The sequence below is a fragment of the Melampsora larici-populina genome (assembly GCF_000204055.1).
Source record: "Melampsora larici-populina 98AG31 unplaced genomic scaffold MELLAscaffold_42, whole genome shotgun sequence".
Classification (NCBI taxonomy): Eukaryota; Fungi; Basidiomycota; class Pucciniomycetes; order Pucciniales; family Melampsoraceae; genus Melampsora; species Melampsora laricis-populina.
The window spans coordinates 387,631-410,463 of NW_006768806.1; the positions used below are offsets into that span (position 1 = coordinate 387,631).

General features: G+C 43.9%; 4 protein-coding genes across 4 annotated transcripts in view; 2 read left to right on the plus strand and 2 right to left on the minus strand.

Annotated features, from left to right (window-relative positions):
- The window catches only part of MELLADRAFT_91417 (uncharacterized protein), a gene marked incomplete at both ends in the record, with an annotated part of 756 nt that extends 545 nt beyond the window's left edge, over nucleotides 1–211 (plus strand). The window contains 2 exons of the mRNA XM_007414257.1: nucleotides 35–110; nucleotides 194–211. Coding sequence (XP_007414319.1) covers nucleotides 35–110; nucleotides 194–211 — 94 coding nt within the window. The remainder of the gene's footprint in view (nucleotides 1–34; nucleotides 111–193) is intronic.
- MELLADRAFT_57157 (uncharacterized protein) lies at nucleotides 197–1,491 on the minus strand (the record flags this gene model as incomplete). The annotated part of the gene is made up of 4 exons (XM_007414338.1): nucleotides 197–240; nucleotides 370–521; nucleotides 634–732; nucleotides 1,007–1,491. The coding sequence occupies 2 exons, from the start codon at nucleotides 1,344–1,346 to the stop codon at nucleotides 722–724; spliced, it is 351 nt and encodes a 116-aa protein (XP_007414400.1).
- A 1,959-nt stretch (nucleotides 1,492–3,450) lies between these two features.
- On the plus strand, nucleotides 3,451–5,450 carry MELLADRAFT_117578 (uncharacterized protein; the record flags this gene model as incomplete). Its single annotated transcript, XM_007414258.1, has 6 exons — nucleotides 3,451–3,917; nucleotides 4,043–4,181; nucleotides 4,313–4,423; nucleotides 4,506–4,778; nucleotides 4,878–5,025; nucleotides 5,117–5,450. The coding sequence occupies 5 exons, from the start codon at nucleotides 3,472–3,474 to the stop codon at nucleotides 4,995–4,997; spliced, it is 1,089 nt and encodes a 362-aa protein (XP_007414320.1).
- A 1,298-nt stretch (nucleotides 5,451–6,748) lies between these two features.
- MELLADRAFT_91419 (uncharacterized protein) lies at nucleotides 6,749–9,937 on the minus strand (the record flags this gene model as incomplete). The annotated part of the gene is made up of 12 exons (XM_007414337.1): nucleotides 6,749–6,764; nucleotides 6,841–7,160; nucleotides 7,232–7,360; nucleotides 7,437–7,733; nucleotides 7,790–7,823; nucleotides 7,889–8,035; nucleotides 8,136–8,145; nucleotides 8,213–8,566; nucleotides 8,684–8,828; nucleotides 8,970–8,975; nucleotides 9,063–9,272; nucleotides 9,347–9,937. 12 exons carry the CDS (start codon nucleotides 9,935–9,937, stop codon nucleotides 6,749–6,751), a joined length of 2,259 nt encoding a protein of 752 aa, XP_007414399.1.
- Nucleotides 9,938–22,833: the final 12,896 nt, after the last annotated feature.

The following is a 22,833-nucleotide window of genomic DNA, read 5'->3' on the forward strand; positions in this document are numbered from 1 at the left end:
GTCATCTGTTCGTAAAACGCCAGGATAAGCTAAGAACAGATCCTTCTGTCTATGCCATTGCGCTACTGTCGTGCGCCATTCGCTGGGGATCGGAGAGTTGTTGTAAGTGTGTGCGTCGGCGTCTTTGGTCTTCGCTCTTGAGGTTTTTGTTGATACCATACTCATATCTTGGCGTAACCAAACGGGGTCGAAGATGGACAGGGGAATATAGCGGCTCACGCTTGACATGACAGACGCCCAGTAAGTGGAAAGTGGGATGAGGATATGAGTTAGAGGGTTTCCGGAATCTATTTGGACCTTCTTGGACTTTGTATCGGCCGCACTACTAACTACCGCCTTCCCGGTTTCCTTCTTCCCTTTAAACTCTAGCCACTCACGCCTATCCTGCACCAACGCATCATACTTTTCCCGATCTCTATTCATAAAAGCGGCTTCGATCTCTTTATCCATCCGCATGAGTATTCCGTCGGTAGCTGTCGTTACGACTGGTTCTACAATTTCTGGTCCAATCCCCAACACATGTCAGTACTCATTCTTTCATCTCTTATGAGGCATTCCTTTCGGAGAAAACAAATTTCTGATTTTTTCCTTTCTGTCCCCTTGCTCCCTAATGTTTCATTCATCTCTTTTTAGAGGCATTTCCATATGTGGAAGAATTGTGACACGGGGCGAAGTCCCTGATGGATGATGTGAAACGTATATGGATAGAGTGGACAGGGGGTTACCCCTTGAGTGAGTTCTTCTCGCTTACCATTTGGTGTCACCAGGTTTTCCTCTATGACCACTCCCCCGATCACCCTATCGTTCCTCGGGTTCTCTTGCACCTTGTTTCCTTGCTCTCCTTCCCATATACCTTCATTCTCCTCATCTTCCTCCTCTTCATCTTTGCCTTCCAACACTTCTTCTTTCCTAGCATCTTCGTTTTCCCTCACCTTCAACATTGCCTCTAATTGACGAACTCTTCTTTCTGCTTGCTCCTTCGCTTCTCTCTCTTCCACCAACCTAGATTGCATTCCTGCCTCCTTTTCTTCTGCCAGCTTGAGTTGTTCTTGTTGTCGAGTTAACGGTTTGATGCGAATCGGGCCTACACTCTTTGCTTTGCCTTTTCCTTTACCTTTCTTCGGCAGTGGTGCTTGCTCTTCTTCACCTACTTTTTCTCCTCTACTATCGCCGCTTGCTCCTTGTTGATCTTGATTCCCATCTTGATTTTGAATTGGATCTTGAGTCTGGGTTTGATTCCCTTGTTCCGTTTGCGTCTGAGTCTGATTCTCATCTGCTTGTTCTTCACTTGTATTCTCATTTCTTAACTTTTTATCAATTTGATCTTGAAAACTTTCGCTATCCATTTCTTCTTTTTTTTTCTATTTATTTATTTATGTCTGGATTTTCTTGTTGCTTTATATCTTCTACTTTTGAACTGCTTGCGTTTTATGATTTCAAGAAAAAGGAGAAATGAGAATGAAATGATAATGTGCGACGGCTAGGAATCGTATCTTGAGGTGTTCGTCTAAGAGCTAGGAAGTGGTAATCTGCGGGTTAGGATTTTCCGCCCAAGTTTACCACTTCTTCCTAGCGGGTTCTGCTCCATGTCACGTGAGTGACATGGGGCTACTACTCTTCTGTCACACTCAACCGGCTTCGATGGAAAATTTCCACACGTCGTGCCTTTGGTGTGAAGATGTCATGTAAGACTAAAGGACTTTTGACTGATAAGTTATAACACGGAGACCAATTCCCTCGCACCTGATGTCGACTGATGGATGAATCATCGTATCGGCCGAATATTCGGGGCAGCGAGTGGTCACCGTAGCCCATCCTTTTTCAACATTGGACATCCCTCGTCACTTACTCCCATAGGTCCAACCCATTTACACAGTCTTTGCACCAATGATTGCAAAGAAGTTTAGTCATGATGTCCCACCACGCTGGTTATGCTCACCCGCTGTGAAAAGGGATTAAAAGAAAGAGTTTTTTTTCTCCATGATCTTCTCAATAATCTGTAAATGATATGAGCCAATGGTCAAGATGAGAGCTCGTGTGAAAAGCTTGAGAGCTTCTTACCTTGCAGGTTGTATCTCAGCCATTGCACGCTTGAGTGTTGCCAATTGGGCTCCAGAAAATTCAAGGCTGTTGTTCTTCCTATGCTTCAACATTGTTTTCTGTGAGCAAAACTGAAATGAAGAAGAGTAGAGACTGAGCATACTCATGTTGCTGTTATATTTTGTTTGGGGGTAAATCAAAGTATCACTAAACAGATCCATGTACTATAATCAGCCAATAGCTCTGCAGCTTAACCCAATAGTCACAACACTTACATTGCTCAATAATCAAGAGGTAAGAAGATCTTGTTCCTTTCTACCTTGTTCAGAAAATTCTCCTCGGCCATCAAGTGATTCAGCTCATGAGATCAAATCAGAAGATTTGGTTGACCTAACAAAGGTTCTAGAAAGTAGGAAATTCCAGTGCGTTGAACGCCATGATATCTGTATCAGTCATCAGCAGCTATATGGCCCCAAGACAGTCATACAAATGAAGGCACCTAAAACAAGAACCAGATCAAAGATCACTACAGATTTCTTTATCTATGAAAAGAATCCAATTCATCTCATATATTGTCATTCAAAGTGTTCCCTTGAATGTTGGGTGTGTAAGGAGAGCAGAGAAAGCCTTAACTATGACCTGGAAGCTTCAAGATTCTTGTAGGGACTTTGATTGTCTGCATCTTGACTGCCACATCAATTCATGTACGTAAGAATTTTACCATAACCATGATGTGTTTTTGTGAATTGAAGAATTTCTGTGAGTCAAGAAAGCATTTGGCTGTCAGGTAATGTTCTGTCTCCATTCGTGTAGTTTGAAAGTAAAAAATAGAAAACCTGCATATCTGTTCATCATGCATGTTGTTCGTGCTTTCCATCTTCTCCTACATCTTATCTCGACTTGAGCTCTAACTTTGGAACTGGCCACTCAGTCCTGCACAACATGGGATAAGGAACATTACAGTCGTAAGTATGCAAAAGCTGCATAGATTTGCTGAATGGCTAATCCTCAGCTTCCTACCACTGCCATGTTGTGCTTCAATCATGAAAGTTTCTGGCTTCCAAAAGCAATGATAGTAAACCATACATATCATTACCCTTATTTCTCTTATTTCTCTTATTTCTTGGCATGAAATATGATTTGATGCTCTTACGTCGTTCAAGGATCATGTGCAGGATGATGTGCATCGGAAGCTTTCTGACAACCTCGATCAGATCAGTGGAAGTTTTTTTGATGTTGTAGATACAGTCATGCGAGTCTGTGAAGAGGCACACTGGTGTTTGAAGAGTGAGTTTGTTGCCATTTGACATTTTCTTTTGTAGCATACATACAGCTTTTTGGTCCAAAACACGCATATAAAGATAGTTTTGACCAATCGATAGTTTCATAACCTTCTCAACTTCATCCTCAACTTTATCAACTCAAACCAATATGTCCCTTTCAAGTAGAAGTGGTTTACGTCAAAAGTCATCAGCTTTACTACTCAATGGTTTATCAAGTAGTACTTCAGCATCCATCAATACCAAATCCATCATCCTCAATCAATCTCATGATCCAACTTCACCTAATCCTAACGTGACATCGGCTGCAAGGATTTCGATTTTAGAAGACGATCCATGTCCTTGGGAAGATGAAACAAATCCACTTAATCTCTCTTCTAATCCGAATCAATCTATTTCGGATGGTTCATCTTCATCGCCTGCACCCTCGACTGGTGCTAATACCATTGATACACTGAAAATCATGGCTCAAAAACGAATCACTACTTTTATTTACCTGAAAAAAGTTCATGAAGGCAAAGTTCATTGGTTTAACACGATCTTACTGACCAGAGCCGAGTTGGAGAAATCGTTTGATCAGCAGCGGATGCAGCGTCGGTCAGTCATCTTCTTTCTTCACTCCTTTAGATCTCAATCTCGGCCTCTTCATTGGAAAGAAGTGAAGCAGCACATGAAGGGCATAAGTTGAAGTGTCACTGACTCTCTTTGATTTGGGAAAACAGGACCACGAGATTTGCAGTACTTGGAATGTCTTTATCATCTTTACTCGATATCATGACTTTTCATGACTTTCTCAAGGGTTTGATCAACCTCTTACTCGAGTACGAAACGATACCAGACGATAATTTCAAGCCCAAGATGGTACGCTCAGCGTTCCAATCCATCACTAGATTTGATGTCTTCTCTCTCGGCCTGTCTCATTGCGATTTTGGTACTGACCCCTTTCGTTCGCTTCTTACTTCCACGCGTTTCTCGGTCGATCCATTTTATAGAAAGGTATGTTCAGACAATCCAAAACTCCTCGAAAGTCAACCTCTGCACCCGATTACCCAATCACTCTACAAGAGTCTGGGGAATCCTCGTATCTCTTCGCACCCAATATAGTAAGTCCCAATTCCTCCACTTGTCAAATACATCTCGAGCAATTTGAAGTCGAAAGCTGATCACCTCGACTTTGAATATCAGCCATTCGACTTGGATTACTTTGAAGTCTGGATCACTCTTTGTGACATAATCGTAGAAATCTATCAAAAGATTGTTGCTTTTATTAGTAACGCATCTGCTACCAGTCCTCAAACGTTAAACGCTCCGACTTTCAATAGTGCTGGTACTTCAATTCCTACCAATAGGCCTATGGCAGCTTCGGGGGGTGGTGGCTTAGCGTCTCAGACTACATTACAGGGTAATCTTAGCCAACAATCTATCGACATGATCAATAAAGTTGATGGAAAATTAAAGGTACGAGCAATCCATAAACTCATCCGAAAACCTCTTTGTGGTCCCTCGAGTAACTAGGACGTGATGGTTTATTGATGATGACCATGATCTGATTAATAGAAACTCGTGGTGGTGGTCACAAAAGAGATTGACACAATCGCTCGCGCAGCGATACGTGAAGAATTAGCTCAACTAGATCCAATGTTGGCTGCAATGGGTGCCGGACCATGGGATTCATGAATTTGTAATAACATTATCAATAAGTTCTGTAAGTCTTTCGATCAACTTTGGACCTAATCATGATAGTCAATTTTACCGATTAGCAAGAACTCTTCTTAACATACCTCGGTCTGTTTCAGTGCGTCCAACTAGGATGACTCTCATCTTTTCTAGCATATAAATGATAACTCCACTGGAAAGAACCTTCTTTTTTGTTGTAATACTAACTTGCAATGTGACATTTAGATTTCTCTTCCTTTTTTTCGACCATCAGGCTGTTTTTTTGTTTAAATGTGGCTTCTTTTTTCGTGGATTCATTGTTTACTTTTAACTCTTTTAAACATTCTTAGTTTCAGTACATAAGAAGATTTACATTAACACTGAAATATCTTGTCCAGTTATCTTTCTTTCTTACCTAGCATTTTTCGTTTTTCTTTATTTCATAAAAATCAAATCTCCTTTGTGTTTCAAGGGCATAGTGCTTTTACTTGAGCTTTCAAAGAGTCTTGCTCAAGGTGAGAACAGATCATTTCAAATTTTCCGGGTCTTTCATTTCAGTGGGGAAGAGATCCATCAATTTGACTAGAAGCCGATTAGGAAACCCAACGAGAGCTTATAATGAATAATTCCCAAATGTGACATCACACATTTGAACATTCTCTAGCAGGCGTGGCAAATCAGATGATAGCTTGGATGCTCAAAAATCAATTGTATTAAACCCGTCCATAGTCATGAAATTCAAAGGATTTGTAATATCTGTATGTATAAGTTGAGAAACAAAAAATGGATGATGAGGACTAAAAAGACAGATTTTCTGATTAACCCTTCAAAGTACCTGAAAGTCTTTGACGTAAATCATCTAGTAGTATAACATCTACTTGATTCAAAGCTGTAGCTAACTCTTCTCCACCTTGATTGAGTTGTTGGGAGATGATTTGAACTAAAGTTTGAGACTTTACCGGGTCATTGGCTCGTAACTATTATCATCAAATCATTGGAAATGTCAATAGGAAAGCAAGAACATGGTGAGTTTCACTGTGTAGTGACAAAGAGTAAATTTAATTGACACATACTTTTAATAAACGAGTTCCTTCCTGTGCAGATTTGATATACTCAAATTCATCCGGTTCTATTTGTTCATAAGTATAATGGTAGGTTCGAGTGCTACAGACGAAGAGTTTGTTGGTAAGATACAATGACTTGTCATGGTGGAACAGATCATCATCAACTCACTGCTCTTCAAATATTTCGTCTCCTTCGGCTAAAACTCCTGACCAAGTCGACACAAATGATTCTAGATTTGATAACAAGACCGGGTTGGGAGTAGAAGCGAGGTAGGCTAAAGCTGAAGCCAATAGTTTTCGATCTTGAGCTTCTCCAATGTGATCTATCTAGTAAGTGAAGTCAATGGAAGTAATCAGTATCGATGATCTTATTTACGTCGCGGTACACGTCTTTATCTATGGGGTACAACCTACTTTTTCGAGACAGGCTTGACAAAAGCTCTGCAATAAAGCTGATGGGGTAACACCTTGAAGCTGACTAGCTGAATGTGCGAGTCCATCATAAAATGCTTGGACATTCGTGATGATTATTCGACAGGTCACCAATATGTACTTGACAGTCAAAGATGAGAGTTGCTGGGAAACGAATGTTAGATATGAGATCAGCAAAATTGTTCAGCATATATTGCTCTGGATTGTGTAAGAGGGCTATGCTTACATCTTCCTTCATGCAGGCCTGAAGCAATATCTCAAAACATCCTGACCCTTCTAGCCAAGGTTTCCACTGAGCGATAGGATAGCATTGTATCAGGTAGGTTATCACGTTCAAAATTTCCTTGATCGGTGATAATCCGGCTGACATCTGAAGAAGCTCAGACAGCGTCACTGCTAAAGCCGAACCACATGTATCGACTAAAAGCGGAGCCTCCAGGAAGATGTATGACTGCAAAATCTTCAGTACAATAGCCAGTGAATCGTTCGCATCCCTTGCTAACCCGATCAGTCTGGGCAACAAGTTGGATAGTTGAGGAGTAAGCGACGTGGCTTGACGTAGGGTAGTCAACCATAGAATCATGCCATCTTCTTGAAGGTACACCGAGGCCTGATTGTCGGGATTGATGGAATATTCAACGAGGACACAAATCATGTCATGATGACTGTGCGAATCGCTCTCCAACGCCTATAGAGACCAATCAGGAAGATAACGTAAGACCATGGGATTGCAATTATAGATGAAGCACTTGCCTCGACAAGTGTTGCCATCGTTACTAAGATCGCATTATGTAGATGACTAGCCGAGTTCGACCTACTGGGACTCTCTCCGACTTGCTGCCAGAGTCCGGTCATCTGGTTTGTAAGCTGAGCTGCATAAGGGCAAATCTAGAAGGAGGGAAGCACAATGATCAGATGAAGGACAGCGTGTAAGGAGTTGCAGAAGATGATGAGAAGAACGTACAGATGATCCTGCTTTTTCAATCACCAGGCCCAAAGTTTCCGTCAAGACTTTTTGACTGTCTAGATTTTCCACCAACGTAAACAATGTGGATATCTGGCCTATGTAATTACCCAGGTAGGTCAGAATGGGATGAACACCTTGCGAAGGTGACTCCCAATTTGCTGTCAGTTTTAAAGAGCGACATGCCGCAAGTTTCGTAGCAATATCGTTATTTGGGTTTTCCAAAAGGCAATTGATTCCAAGATATATGCCACTTTGCGTATCAAGATCTACTTCTTCTTTCGCGAATTGCCCGAGCTGTGGGTAGCAATAAGTGAGTATTGCGATCTTCGCACAAGGCTTGAGAGACTCACAACCCATGCAATTCTTCGGCGAAGCACTCGTCCGCTGCAGAACAACATTAAACATCAGCTAGCCGAATCTACATGTAGAAAGTTTTTGAAGTTACGTACTCTGAGTCAGTCAAGCAAAGCAAAGGGATGAATCGCTCTTTGATCCATTGCACAGAACTACAAGTCGACCCGGGAGACAAAAGCTTCGTTGCGGATAGCCCAATTGCCAAATATATAGCCTCCATTTGTAAAACAGATTTCAAATTACTAGGATCTATCAAGCGGAGGAGACGAAAGAAAGTTAGTGACCCCTCTCATTTCCCATTTGTACTTAGCGCGCTTGAAAATATGTGGATAATGAGCTCACCTAGAAAAGACTCATCGCAAGGAGAGGTAAGATTCAGTGCACCGCGCATCTCAAAAACCTTGATAACTGTGACATACCCAATGCTTGAAGTTCAGCGTATAGCCGAAGGATGATCCCCACGAGTTCTTGAGGATAGATCATCAGGAGACGAGATAAGAGATTAGCTGAGGTACTTCGAATATCAAAAGTGACATTGTCCATTAAAGCAATCTCTTCATTATCGTAACTCTCTGGATCCTCGGCCCAAAATTCAAGGGAATGCTTTCGAAGCGGTAAAAGTCGAGTGAGGACAATTTGAGCCAACTCCATAGCTGGAGTGGCGCTTATTGGAATTGACGGTGAGACAATGCTCGCTATCTGGGTCATAATCTGAAGTGATTGGATCAATAGCCTTTCGGGCAAGACCGCCAGGTACCCTGGCGTAGATTCGTCTATACATGTACATTCGGGTGTATAAAGTAATCAGAATACATCCTCAACAGAGTTAATCTTTCAGACACGATAGGGGAGACAATAAGTAGGTCATTGAAGTATCCGAAGAAACATACCATCTATTGTATCGGCGTTCATACCCCCCTCTTCTATAATTTTCCAAATCGCTTGCATGAGACATTCACGAATGGCCATGATGTTGAGAAGTTGTGAATCTTGATCAAAGATCTTGATAAAGATTTTGCCATACTTGAATACATGCTTGTTAAGAAGGTTGAAAAAAGATTCGATCGAAGTGGCGGTCGATTTTTTTGATAGGGTGATTTTGTGTAGTGATACCAATTCAACAGTTTTTTTCCGTATGGCGAGAATATATGCAAGCTGGTCAATAGATTGACGAACAAAATTCTACAAAGGATCCAAGCGTTCATCGAACCCATCAAGCTTATGAGTTTTCAATACAGTCGTGATGAAATGTGTTTTCGTATGGCGCACCGTAGGAAGCTCTTCCTTATGCGGCTCTCTCCAAGAATAAGTGGCGAGTTGTCCCAAGATTTTAAGACAAACTCTCGAAAGTTCGATCGAGTTTTGAGAATGAAATAGCACAGATAGGTTGAGAGTGGTTTGCTGAGAGATAGAAGTAGTCCAACTAGATAGCACTGAGGAATAAACATCGTAGATAGCTATAAAATGATTCTGTGTCACCTGGTTAAACCGTTAAGGACTTTTGTCAATGGTATGATTTTTTTTGCAACATTTAAAGAAGTAAAAACACTGACTTCACGAAGAAGAAGCTGACCTCGCATGGACCGGTTTGTGATCATGTTTTGAATGATTTGGTAAACTGCACCTAAACATCCGTTCAAGATACAGAAATTTGTTGGATCATTCGACCAAGACGCATTGGTGAAAACGTTTCCAATATGAAGCATCAAAACTTCGAAAAGGTTGGATAAATTAGAGTCAAAGTTCCATTTTCCAATCTTGCCCACACTTAAAGCGATTTGTTTTCGAAGTACTGAATCACTCTCGCCTTTGGCCAGAATCTCATCGACCAATGTTCGTCCCAAGTCGATTTTCTCTTGAGGTTGTAATTGGTTTGGACTAATCTTACGATACCAACTGTCGATTCCATTTCTGATCATGATCGCTGCTTGAGTCCTCAGTTCATTCTTGAATTGATAAGAAGGGTCGATCAGAATCTGTATCAAGTAAGGTAAAATCTGTGGGTTTTTTCCATTTCGGGACACGAAATCGTATGACTCTTTTGGATTGGAAAGTGCAGCTTCGAGTTGTTGAAGAGGTGAATTGAGGTTTTCTTCCATGGCGTTGTGTTCTTCAACCTTGCAAGTCTTGACAGGATGGCTCATTAGCGCAGTGGCCCGTGAGGCTATCTACCACCCGGCCTTGAGTCAACGGGGCTGGCCTGCTTCCGGGTCCAGAAGACTCGAAGCGCTGTGGAAGCGGAGAGCCGGCTCTCATTTGAGAGTCGAGAGCCAGCCACATTGGAATTAATTATTTTTAATACCTTTCCCACGTCCGAATGCATCAACCTGTCCAAACGCATTCGGCCACCTAGATACCCGTCCACTAACCCCTTTCTCACCATTCCGCCCCCTCTGTACGCCCCCTCTGTATACTCCTATTTCCCTCCGATTCAAAGTACAGTAGATTTCAAAATGAATGAAATCCAAGAATTCAAAAAATCGGAACCCGGTCCGTGCGCGGCGCAGCAAGTGGCCAAACCAAACTGGCCGGCCTGTCAACAAACCAACCTCGAACGACCCCTTTCCCACTGCGACTCGGACTAACCTGCAGATCCTCACTAACCTTCAAGAACCTCGACAATTTGCATTTTACGACATTTCCCTTTCCAGATGGAAATGGCGATGTCCTTGGGTGGCCATCACGCCCTCCTATTCGATTCCGGGGACCATCTCATCGGTCGTCTGCTCCCAGGTTCTGGCTATTTAACTCCGTCCTCCATTGATCAGATCGTCTACGCGCCCTCCATCGATCAGTTCATCTATCCCCCTTCCATCCAACAGTTCACCTTTTGGTTATTTTCACTGGCCCCAAAATTTGATTTATCCTTAAATCTAGTTGAAAAGATGTCTAAAACTCCTTCTCGTAATTCCAAGTCTAACAATGGTCATCCGTCTCAAAATTCGGTTCATTCCGACACGTCAGTTGGTTTCATGTAGTCGTTAGGTGTCCAAAATTTAATTGATGGAGGGTTGCTTTGTAGGGTCCAACCGCTCCGATTGGAAGATGTTCTTGATCCAAACACCGACGATCTCACATCCGGAATAGGATCGCGAGATTCCTCCGTGGTGTTTGATTTCCGGCATGAAACTCCAGAAAAAAACCGTGGTAAGCAACCTCCCCTATTTGGTCCTTTGTCCTTTCGTTACGCTGACATGTCTACTTTGACAGCACCATCCAACGGCAAGGTTGTACCTGGTAAGTGATGTCACTCGGAGTCATCATATGAGACCATGATGCTGACTCGCCTTTCTAGCTGGTGTGGCTGAAGTTGTTGGCCCTAAGTTTGGTGATCTCACGGTCACGTTTGTTTTGTACACGCCCGAAGCTTCAACTGGCCCGGTTAAGGCCAACTACAAGCCAAAATGGATCCAACATAAGTTCCCCGTGACGAAGCAACAATTCGATCTTGCGAATGGTTCCTTTGACGCTTTGAAAGCCCAACTTTTCACCATCGCCGACAAAATCCGCAACAACACCGCAGGTGGCATGAGTGCCTTATTCAAAACGGCCGATGCGAACAAACAACTCTCCGTTGGTGTATACGTTTTCAGCCACTCTACGTATGGCAAGGGGAAGGGTTGTGTCGTGACTTGCGACGATCAAGTGACGGCGTTTTTCAAAGCCGTCGGTGACACCCCGTGCCACGATGCGGGAATCATCTTGTCAATGGAGCATCCAGGAAAAGCAGCTCAACAAGTCGCTGGGGTAAGTTGTGCTTATCATGTCTTGGCCAGGCTTTTACTGACACACGGGTGGGCTATTACATTAGGAACGTTCCCTGGCCCATGCGGTATTGACAGCGACTAACTCTGTCAAAGAAGGGCGCGCGACTGGACACGACGAGCTGGCCCATTCCAATCCGACCTCCAAGCCCAAGGTCGCACTCACCGACTTGATCCGTCATCACGAGATGAATGGGAACAACTCCGGCGAGGGATACCGTGTGGTCAACAAGGAGAATTCCTTGTTGATCATGGACTTATCCTTCGAGCACATGATTGAGTGGGCCAAATTATTGGTCAGTTCCTCCTTAGATTGAATTTCTTTCATTTTTTTGATCGTCTCATTGACCTTTTGGTTTACCTGCAGGCCAAGGGTACGGCAGGCGTCACTCTGGACCACCCCCCCGAAAAGGTTGAAGGCTTCAAGTGGCGATCGATCAAGCGGGGTCTCAGCATTACCACCCCTGTCTTTGCAGGCAAGCGAGCCAGGACTGCCACCTCCGAGCCACCTGTCACCTGGGGTTATGCTCAGATGCAGGGGATGCATCACCACGTCGATCTCGTCGAAGCCCAAAGATTAGCTAACTTTTCGACCATTGACGACTTCATCCATTTCGCTGGTGTTCCATTGATAGAGGTTGATCAACTCAATGAAACCTTTGAGGAGAATGGCATTCAGAGCTTTTACCGTTTCCTCTTTCCGGAATCTTTCAACGCGCGCGATATGGAGCGTTGGGGCATTCGATTTGGCACTGGCCTAATCTTGATGGAAAGTGCCCGTCGCTTCTACCGCTTCCTCGTCAAGGAAGAAGAAGCGAAGCTCCGCAAGATGCCCGTGGTCATTTCTGACACTGACACGGATGATGATCCAAAGTGTGAGGTCAAAGTCATGCCTGCAAAGAGAAAATAAGTAAGTTGTCACTTGTTCTCCAAATCACCCAAATGAAAATTCTAATCACCTATATTATGGATTCCACTATTTTGAGCCCGCGGATAATGATCCGCAGCCCGTATTCGGGTCGGACACCGGGCGTCGACCAGATTGACGCCCTATATAAAAAAAGGGGCTACAGATGAGGGCTTCCACGTCGAACTTTTTTTTTCGATTTTGTTCATTTTTTGTGGGTGTGGGCGTTGGGCTTGATACTTTTTGTTTCAGTTTAAATTTCTTTCATCTTCATCACTCACTTTTGTTCATCAGTAACTTGACATTGTATGTAAAATTTTGATTGAGAGGCAAAAGTTCATAACAATGCGCGAGACATAAGCATAGATTGCGAGCATACTAACATACTAAGACAAAGGAAAGACAAGGCATACAGAGGCATACAGCATAGTAGAACAAGAACAAAAAAGACAATGAAAACGCACAAAAGGAGCGAAGTGAAACAAAAAAAATGAGTGAATAAAACGCACAAAAGGAGCGATGTGAAACAAAACAAGTGAGTGAATAAAACGCAAAGAAAAACTACAACGCGCCAACGTTGCCTCGGTTCCGCCACATATCTATCTGTGATTGATAATGGCTAACCCATTGAGGTATATGCGAGGCGTTGATCCCTTCTGAGAGGGGGCAGTAAATTTCCGGGAATGGAACTGAGCGCGGCCCGCTACCCAAACTTACAAAGTGATCACCGTTGACAAACGCAAGAAGAATTGGGTTTTTGTTGTTGGGTAGTGTGTTGTAGGGAAAATAAGAGTAGCAATTCGCTTCCAATGGGTCAAAAACAATGACCGGACAGTCGAAGGTACTGGCGATGACGTAGCCCAAGTAAGGCATACACATCCAGAATTCCTCAGTACAGGTTGGGCCTTGGGGTTGAAGTCTATGAATGAGATCTTTCACAATTTCAGAGGCCAATGTGTTTTTCGACCGACAAGTGCGCGCGCGCATTCCAGGGGTAGTAATCAAATTTTCATGTGCTTCCTGGTTTGAAAGAAGCTCTTCTTGTAATTTTTGGCGAACTATGTTGTATGCATCAATCCCGTCCAGATTGAGCGAATGAGCTATTGCGGCATAGCCACAATTCCCCAAAGGAGGCGGACTAAAGATTGACTTGATGTAAGGAACTATAAAACTGGGAAGTTGCTGCAATAAAACTTGTTCTTTGGGTCCAACTAGAGTGCTTTTTTGCAGATAAAGAGATGTATTTGTATTAACCGAGGAGTCTGTGCTTTGTCCCACTTGCTTCTTGATATTCGGTTCTTTAACCACGTTGTTGGATGTTATGTGTAAGTGTGAATCTTCCATCGGGAACACAGCTGATCCAAAAGCTCGACTGGCTTCCAAGATTGCTTTAACGCTTGGGTCATGTCGTTCTAAGTTTCGATCACTTGCAATCAAGCAAATACTGACTTCCGGAATCAGCACCCGACGTAGGTAGAAATCAGCGGGGAAAGGTGCGGCCTTTTTCGCGCTGAGATGATTGTACGAAGATGGGTCTTTCAGGAAAATGGACTCTAGTGTGTGATAAATGATCTGGTATCCTTGATACCCGTAGCTTGAACATTTGCAATCACATTAGTTGAACATATCTAAATTATTGATATGGGCAAGATCAACTGTTACTTACTATCCGGGTAGCTCAACCTCGAAGTTGTCTAACTGTCCAGAGGTACTGAAAATGGCCTTTCCCTTGGTCTTCAAATCCTTTTTAGCATCGTCAAGGTAGGTAGAATGTTTGAGCTTGTTTACGAATTTGCTAAGAACCGCTGTGCAATCCTTGATACGACTACAAAAATCAAAAATAGTGACTATGAGTTTATTTTCACTAAATCTTACATAAGAAACAACACACCCCTCTAATCGATCAAAAGCAATAGTTGTGGGCCATCCCTTGCTTATTCCAAGAGGTATGATAGAAGTCTCAGCGATATGTAGCTGACAAAATTCTGCAGTTTGAGCAAACTGTAAACAAACAAATATACATATGCTTAATTAGAAGGAAAACACATCGAATTGTTGCATAGAAGTGTGAAAACTTACCGGAAGAGACTTAGCATCCGCGCGTCCAATTCCTTGGGTACAATTTGGCAATGCCAAAAGTTCAGTCTTCATAGTGAGCAGTTTAGTTGAAGGTTGGTCAGGAAGTGGATCGTCACAAAAAGGGCACAAATCTTGAGTTTCATCCGATTGATCATCGTCGGATTGATCAGAGTCAGAGCCATCCAAATCCTTTTTGGGCGCCAAATCGGATTCTGAGTCTGAAGATGATACACTTTGGTCTTCATCTATATCAGACAACGCCAGTGGAACAAATGTAAAGTCATCCATATTTGAAGCTGAAGAAGTGCCGGTGCTCATTTCAACGTTAGATGATTGATTGATTTGTGAACTACCTGAACCGCTCGCTACAGGCGGAGTCGCGGTTTCAGCACGGTTCGATTTGGCCAATTGGGCCAGGCGACGAGGGCAAGTCGTGATACGATGGCCACCAACATTGCAAAAGCTACATTTGCATGTACGAGTTTTCTTGCTAGCCTGCTCTGTTTCAAAATCGGACTTCCATCGACTAGTGTCATTTGTCGGAGCTGATCGTTTGCTGTTAGTCCGAGGTCGGCCTCTCGTGTCAGTTTTCACCTCAGCGTCCAAAATGGGAACTAGTGAGTAACGGTTGGTTTCCAGAAGCATAAGTTCACTGAAAAGTTTACGAAGAGAATGTTCAGGAAGGTCAAGCAGCTGATTAAATTTTGAACGTGCTGCCCCAATCAGTCCTTCGTGGGTCGCCGGAGGTAGTTCCATGATCAGCTTCCATTGATTATGAATCACATCAGGGGATAGATAGTCTTGATTTTCTCGAGCGGCAGCGATTTCATGTGAGCATGGAAGCCCCCACGCGCCCCGGAAAGTGTGAGTACAATCAGCTTGAAGTGAGTCTGGAAGTAATTTGAGCTGGACCTTGAGCTTCTTGAGAGCGAAATGGGATACAACCCCATTGAGTTCCTTGAAAAATGGAGGAAGGTCCACTAGTGACTTTGTCATTTCAATGCCAACTAAGATGTGTATCTTGCTCATTTGATGCTCTTCAAAACGCTTGAAAGAGTTGAAGCATGTTACAAAATCATTGTTTTGCCCGTCGAGAAATCGTTTGGCCCGGTAATGACTCCCTTCCGTTCGAGAGGTAGAAGAATTTCCAAAATGATGGCTGCGAGAAGTGAATAAATTGACAAATTTCTCGCTTCGATGTAACCAAGTAGTATTCAAGTAATCAAAGATGTTATGAGTTCTTGCAACTTTGGTTACCGCTGCAAGATTAGTATCGTACTCAGCCATAGTCGAGGAGGAAACAAAGAGATTCCACAACTTCATAAAATCCGACCACTCATTGTCCGAAAATTTACTTTTACAATTCTTGGCGATGTTGTGATTGATATGCCAGATACACAAGATATGCACTGAGTCAGGGAAGATGGAAGCAATCGCGTTGAATAAGGCTGGTTCAGCATCTGTCGCAAAAGTTGTTGGCATTGGGGCTACGACGCTCTCGTCCTCGGTGTGAAAGATCACTTCCTTCAGCTGTGACATAGCCCATTGATACTGATCTTGCTTTTCGCTGCTGAGAAAGCACATGGCCACGGTGAAAGATCGATTAGTGTTCGTAGTTCCAACGATGTGTAACAACGGGAGATTAAAGCGGTTGGTCTTGTATGTACAGTCAAGACTGAGTACTGTGGGGAATCGGCGAGCTAAGATAATGGCGGAAGGGCTAGCAAAGAATAGATTATGCAGAGTACCGGTTGGCGAGGTGAGGGTGCGGTGAGCCCAATGAGATGAACTGATAAGGTCGAATAAGCCTTGAATTGGTGTGCGGCCGTTGAGCCACAAGTCCCTCATTCGAGACCTTGCGTTGTGTATATCTCGGACTAAAGGCTGAGCGCCCGGTTCAACGTTTAGGAGAGTGCGTATCTGAGTCGCCCCACATCCAGCTGAAGACAAGAAATCAATTTGTTCCATAAGCGCAGGCGGAAAACGTCGGTAGATGGCGAGATTATGGGGTTTATCAAACGCGGGATGATTATGTGCATGTTTGTCGGAGTTCTTCTTGTCTCGAGTGACAATCCACCGATCTGAGTTTGCGTGATAATTTAGTGATATCTGAAATAAACAGTCGGTCTTCTTTGTCGATGTCGACCGCTTCTTAGCAAGTGAAGGCAATCTAGCACCGAGGGAGCATCGAATGTACACTCTGACAGTTCGTTCGTGGTCGGATTTGTGGCTCATGATGGCTAAAGCATAGCCTTGATGACGCGCTACCGCGTTCATATACATGATACCATTTTCCTTCTCTTGAAAAGCCTTGCCGACTTTGGGTGACTCGAGCAAACGGACAGGTGGAATTCCTAAAACACATCATTGAGAGATGAAATTTAAGGCTCAGCATTTAGTTACACACGTTTGGAAAGTGATCTCATACATATACATATCAATGGGAGGCCAATCCTTGTCTCGCTCATTTTGAAGGGGTTCAACAGCTTGTAAAAGATCCTGATTATCTTGCTCAGCTTGATTTTTGATGTTGTCGATGGCTGTACTTTGAGTTGGGGTAATATCCTCAGTTACAGGTACAGGTAAGTTCGTGCTGATAGAAACCGTTTCTTGCATGATTGTGTCAATAGATGAAGCAGGTTGAGTGGCAGTTTCAGTGGAAGGTGATACCGTAGACGTAGAAGTGCGTATTGATGTGTTGGCGGGTGATTGTTGATATGTATTATGAGGATCCGCTTGTTGGTATGGATGGTAAGGAATGGGTTGTTGATATACAAATGGATTGGCGGGTTGTTGATAGTGATTCAGATATTGGTGATGATTTGGATGTTGGTAATGGTGCGGAGTGTTCGGAGTGTGTTGGTACTGGGTCATCGGGAAGGGTGGATAGGAGGAAGCAGCATAGGCTTGGGGATATTGAGGAAGCGGGAAACCAGGAGGGGGGTACCAGTAAGGGATCGGAGGCTGTATATAAGAAGGAATTGGAGCTGATAAGGGATCAGTGCGTTGATGTTCACTTCCTTCGGCGGTGTTTAACACGTGGGAGGTGGGGTGTGGAGAAGACATGGCGAGAACGACAGTATGTACTATGTACTGTATGAACTGTGGGGCTAAGTTGGAATACAGTTGTGTGTGGTCGCTTGTTTGGGTGATTAATGGGTCTGGGGGTTGTGGGGTGTTAACTTGCTTTGAACTGTTAAGGTTTGAGGTGAAATGAACTGGATGTGAAGAACGATGAGAAAAGGAAACTTAGTACGGGGAAGAAAAAGAAGAACGAACGGTGGGAAAGAAGAGGGAAGGGCCATGTTCCTCCCTCATATATGCGTATAAGGGCCGGTCCGGGCGCAGGGAGTATATGACGCCCTTGCTCCTCTTTGAGGCGACTCTCCTTCAAATTAGGAGCCCTGTGATGGGAAGTAGGGCTCGAAATGGTAACAATCAAGGCTGCAAATAGTTTTGAGCCCAAATACGTAGCCCACAAGTGTCCGACTGGGGCTAAAATTGCAAATTACACTCGGGTTTTGTCGGGTATCTCGGGTAATACCCCGGAAAAAGAGGGCTACGGGTAAATCTCAAGCGGGCTCAAAATAGTGGAATCCTATATTATATCCTATCTTTTTAAGATTTTTTACGGTTTCTCCTTTAAAACAAATCTTTTCCTTCTGCTACTCCCACTCAAAAAAGTCAATACGTGTCTTGACTATTATTAAGCTTATTTGTAATAGTTCTAGTCTCAGCTTTTTTGTTTTAAAAAAATCGTATTGTATCCTCCTTAACCTACGTTGTATCCGGTGGTTTGATATGTTGTTAACTTCGCCTTGGTCTCTGTGATGTCCGGCGCGTTTCTCTCATCTGATGGCTGAGCAATTCATTTCCTGTTTGATCAATTACCTTGAGAAGGGAACGTCATGCTTCCTTACCACAACAAAGGTCCCAAACCTTTTCAAAACCCTTCTGGGGAGTTCGCAAGTTACCTCTTCAGTCTAAGTTTCCTGAAAAGGGAGGAAGTTGATAACTTCCACTGTTTCCCAAACATGTCTTATTTTGACTCCGGATAAGGCTATAGATCACTCAATCGATTTCCTTTGTAGTGATTTGTCAATACAAAAGAATTCATTCCAAGGTTGGTAACTCAAACCTTGGATTGAACTAACTTTCGTTTGAAAAAATTGTCATGTGAGATGATATTCACATGACAAAAAATACTCACAGCTTTGTGGCGACTCTTTGGTAGGTTTAGAAGGATCCAGCTGACTCCATCAACTCGCATAAGATTATTCAATAATCCAACTTATTCACCCCACTTAGACCTAATTGATTCTCAACTGACAAAACCATTCATTACACCAACAACGCACAAAACGCTCTCAAGCATACCAAACAAAGATTTAGATAACATGGCCCTATTGAACGGGGTTTGGAGAGAAAAAGGACGAGAAGACACAGCACACAGACATTTGGATAATCAGAAAAAAACCTAACGATTTCGGACAGGGGCTAAAACTTTTGTAGATACAAACACAAGACTGGAGCGCAAACAAATAATTTTATTAGTTGTATTTGGGTCGATCATTTGGTAAAACAAGCCGAAGAAAAGTCCAATTCCCCACTAAGCCTACATCAAGTTATTCTTCATCATCAAAGCGGGCATTCCATCGCGTCCAATAATGGTGAGTAGTGTAGCCAGCGTGCGCAATGAGAGGTTGCAACAAGGTCCGAGTCATAACTCGAGCCGCCAGCAAAAGGAGATATTCAGCCTTATCGAGTTCGAAAAGCCATCGACCCTCGCGTTTCAAACGGGCCTTAGTGCAATGAAAACCATTTTCAATGGGATTCATATCCGGTGAGTAAGCTGGCAAGTACACGACCAGAATGCCGGCTCTTCGACAGAGTTCTAGAATTCTTCCTCCGTGGTGTACTCTTGCGTTGTCCATGATTAGGACGGAGTTGCGAGCCGGATAGCGGTTCATAACTGGAAGCTAGGAAGAAAACCAATGACGAAATAGAGTCACGGTGTAATGAGCAATCTGACCAATGAAATCCAAGCTGAAAGCCCCACTTACCAAGTCGTGTTTCAGAAACAACTCCACGTAAATCCGACGAACTGGGCCTTCGATGGCGGTCCCGGCAATCATGCCTTGTTCGCTAACCGCCGGGAGTAACGTCCAATGGGAGCGCTCGGTTTGTCTCTTCTCGCGCACCGTTTGAGATCCGCGCTTAGCATAGCTACGCTTTCGGGATGCGTCGCGGCCAACAACCCCGCTTTCATCTGCAGAATCACAAGTGTCAGTGAACATAGTAACACCCCAATCAGAAGTCAAAAGATTGATAGGCCAGCACGCACCAATGAACACCAGGCACTCAGCTGTAATACCTGCCACCCGCATCATGAAATCAGTCCTTTCCTCAAGGGACTGATTTGGATGGACACCTCGAGTGACCAATAATGACAAGCCTAATTGTTTATGGAGTTCACGAGTGATGGTAGCGCGGGATACGTCCAAACCGGTCTGATTATTGAGTTCTTTTTGCAGCTCGTCCAAGTAGATCGAGGGCCGATCAACCACCAGGTCATAAAGCGTTGCAAGATGGGCGTTGGATAGGGAACGGGGTCGACCGAGTGCCTCGTAAGTCGCCGGGTTGACAATGACCTGGTTTGTGAGCAAGAATAAACGTTTCCAACGATAGAGCGAAACCGCGGATATCGAGGTTCGTAAGCGCGCATTGATATCAGCAAGTGGCATGTTCTCCACAGCCATATGAACCGCGAGGAGCTTAATGGGCTCAGCGTAGGCGATACGACCCATTTTCAGGGTAGAAACGACGTTGAGAAGAGGGTGGAGGTGGATTATAGGAAATCGATATAATGGATGTGTGACGGATGGGAGTATGGGAGGGAAGGAACCAGTCCCCAACAAAAAGAGAACGCCCCAACGAAAATAAAAGAAGTCTAAAGGAAAAGGAAACATTATGAAAAAAAAAGAAAAGCAAACAGAAGGATGATCTTCTGCAGATCAATCTTGTTCGAGGTTGGTTTGTTGACAGGCCGGCCAGTTTGGTTTGGCCACTTGCTGCGCCGCGCACGGACCGGGTTCCGATTTTTTGAATTCTTGGATTTCATTCATTTTGAAATCTACTGTACCTTACTGCGCCAAATCGCACATCGTTAGACCTTTCAGCAAAAGAACAAACTGACACCATGCTAATCAAAGACCTGATGCACCAGCTATCTATGCTGGACCCAGAAACGCATGCCACGCTAACGCTGAGTCAGCTCACAAAGTTCGCTGCACTCGCGGCTGATTTCTTCAAGAGGACCAAAGGTGCCATTATGACGACGCCCAACCACGCACCATACGAATTCCTCAGCCAATGCCTAGAAGGCGACCAGCCAGACGCCAAGTGGGGTCATCTCTGGAACATCGCATACGACTCCATTCCGACGTGCCATTACGACATAGCTCTGTTCCAAGACAACGGTATACCTCGCCATCGTCACCGAAGACATCACATATTGTTGACGCTTCCCGAGAAATATTTCCAACCACCAACCTCCCACTGTTACACGTGCAAAGTGGAACATACCGGCAAACCTTGGCCCCTCGAGCTGCGCAAACCCAGCTTTGGATATCTCTTTGACATAGCTGGCGTTCAAACAGTCAGGACCATAAACTATTACTGTCGTCGTAAGTGCCTCAATAGTTTGCTAAGTCAGTCATCTTATTTCCTAAACCTGACACACAATACAGATTGCAAGACGACATATACGCCATGCTATTACAGTTGCGACAAACTGCGATACTACTACGCCAAAGAAGAGGGCAAGGACATGGATAATTTTCAAGTTACTCAGCATTATTTTATGACTCACCGCCTCGCCGATCATTTCAACCACCTTCAAAACCTAGCAATGTAAGTACCCCATTTGAATACCCAGTATTTAATCACAAAATTCCAACAACTGATGACCTGATATCGCCATTTCAGAGTGTCAGTGTACAACATTGTTAATTCTTATAACCAAACTCATGCCAACCGGCAGAAGTCGTACCGCAATGACTTCCACAAGAACCGGTATACCCGACGCCTAAGTGCCAACGTCGCTTCCCTCGCACTCGACATACACAGACTAATGGAGAACTACGCCATTTGAGGAGTCCGCCTATGCGCTAATGCCAAAGGCGCGGATGATAAGCGATTTGAAGAAGCAATGCAGCAGCATACAGCATGGTTGGAGACGGAAGGAAATGCACACTCTGCTCACGTATGTTCAACATGCACTGAGATAAACATTGACGAAGATACTGGAACGGCTAGTAGTAAGACATTCTTAAACTTAAAAATATGTGTAAAGTCACATTCACTTACTAATGATCGAAAATTAGTCATTCGGGCGATGGTTACAGACGGCATCACACTAGGAATATGGAGCTGTAGCGCATCTCAGGAGCAGCTCAAAGCTCTCGACCCCAACAATGCCAACGTCTGTTGCACTCTACCTTTAGAAAAAGTAAACCACAGATTCTGCCCTATGCATGCCGAACTATTGTATGATATATGTCATGCCCAGCCCTGCATGAACAAGGTTGTCGAAAATACCAAGACTTGTCATCTCAAAGAACATATTGAGGCCAACAAGACGTTCAAAGAGCGAAATACATCACTTTTCGGCCTTCCTCGCCGTTTCAACCGTCCCCACTCAAACCTTCACATGGACCCCAGCGAACTTCTAGAACCTGAGACCGGCGAGGTGGCTTTAACCGAAGAAGACCGCTTGTACTCCGAGGTCGAAGAGAGAGCGCACGAGAGCGCTCGAGATGGAGGAGCAAGTGCGGAGAAAGGTAAGAAGAGGATATTGATATCACGAGTCCGCACCCATAATGAGCAACTCATGGTTTCGCCATGCGGAATCATAGTAGCTAGGAAGACTTTCTACAAATCTGAATTGGTGACCAAGGTCAAGGTCAGTCACATCGACTTCGAATTTCCCATTTGTACAGGTACAACTCCTCCAACTTACACAACTCAATCTACAGGAGTTCATACGCGAGGTTTTTCCCGATAACATGCCGCAGGTCATATTCTATGACAATGCATGTGGTCTATACTCCCACATCCGAGCGAACGCAACAGACGCTGAAGATTTCAAGAAAATGATGTTACCTGTTGACATGTTTCACATCAAGTCTCACAAGGAGTCGCATACCACATGCCGTCTCAACAACGATCCCCATCTATTTCCTGAGCTCAAGCGGCCAGATGGCAGTTGGAGGTTCAACGCCTCAGCGGC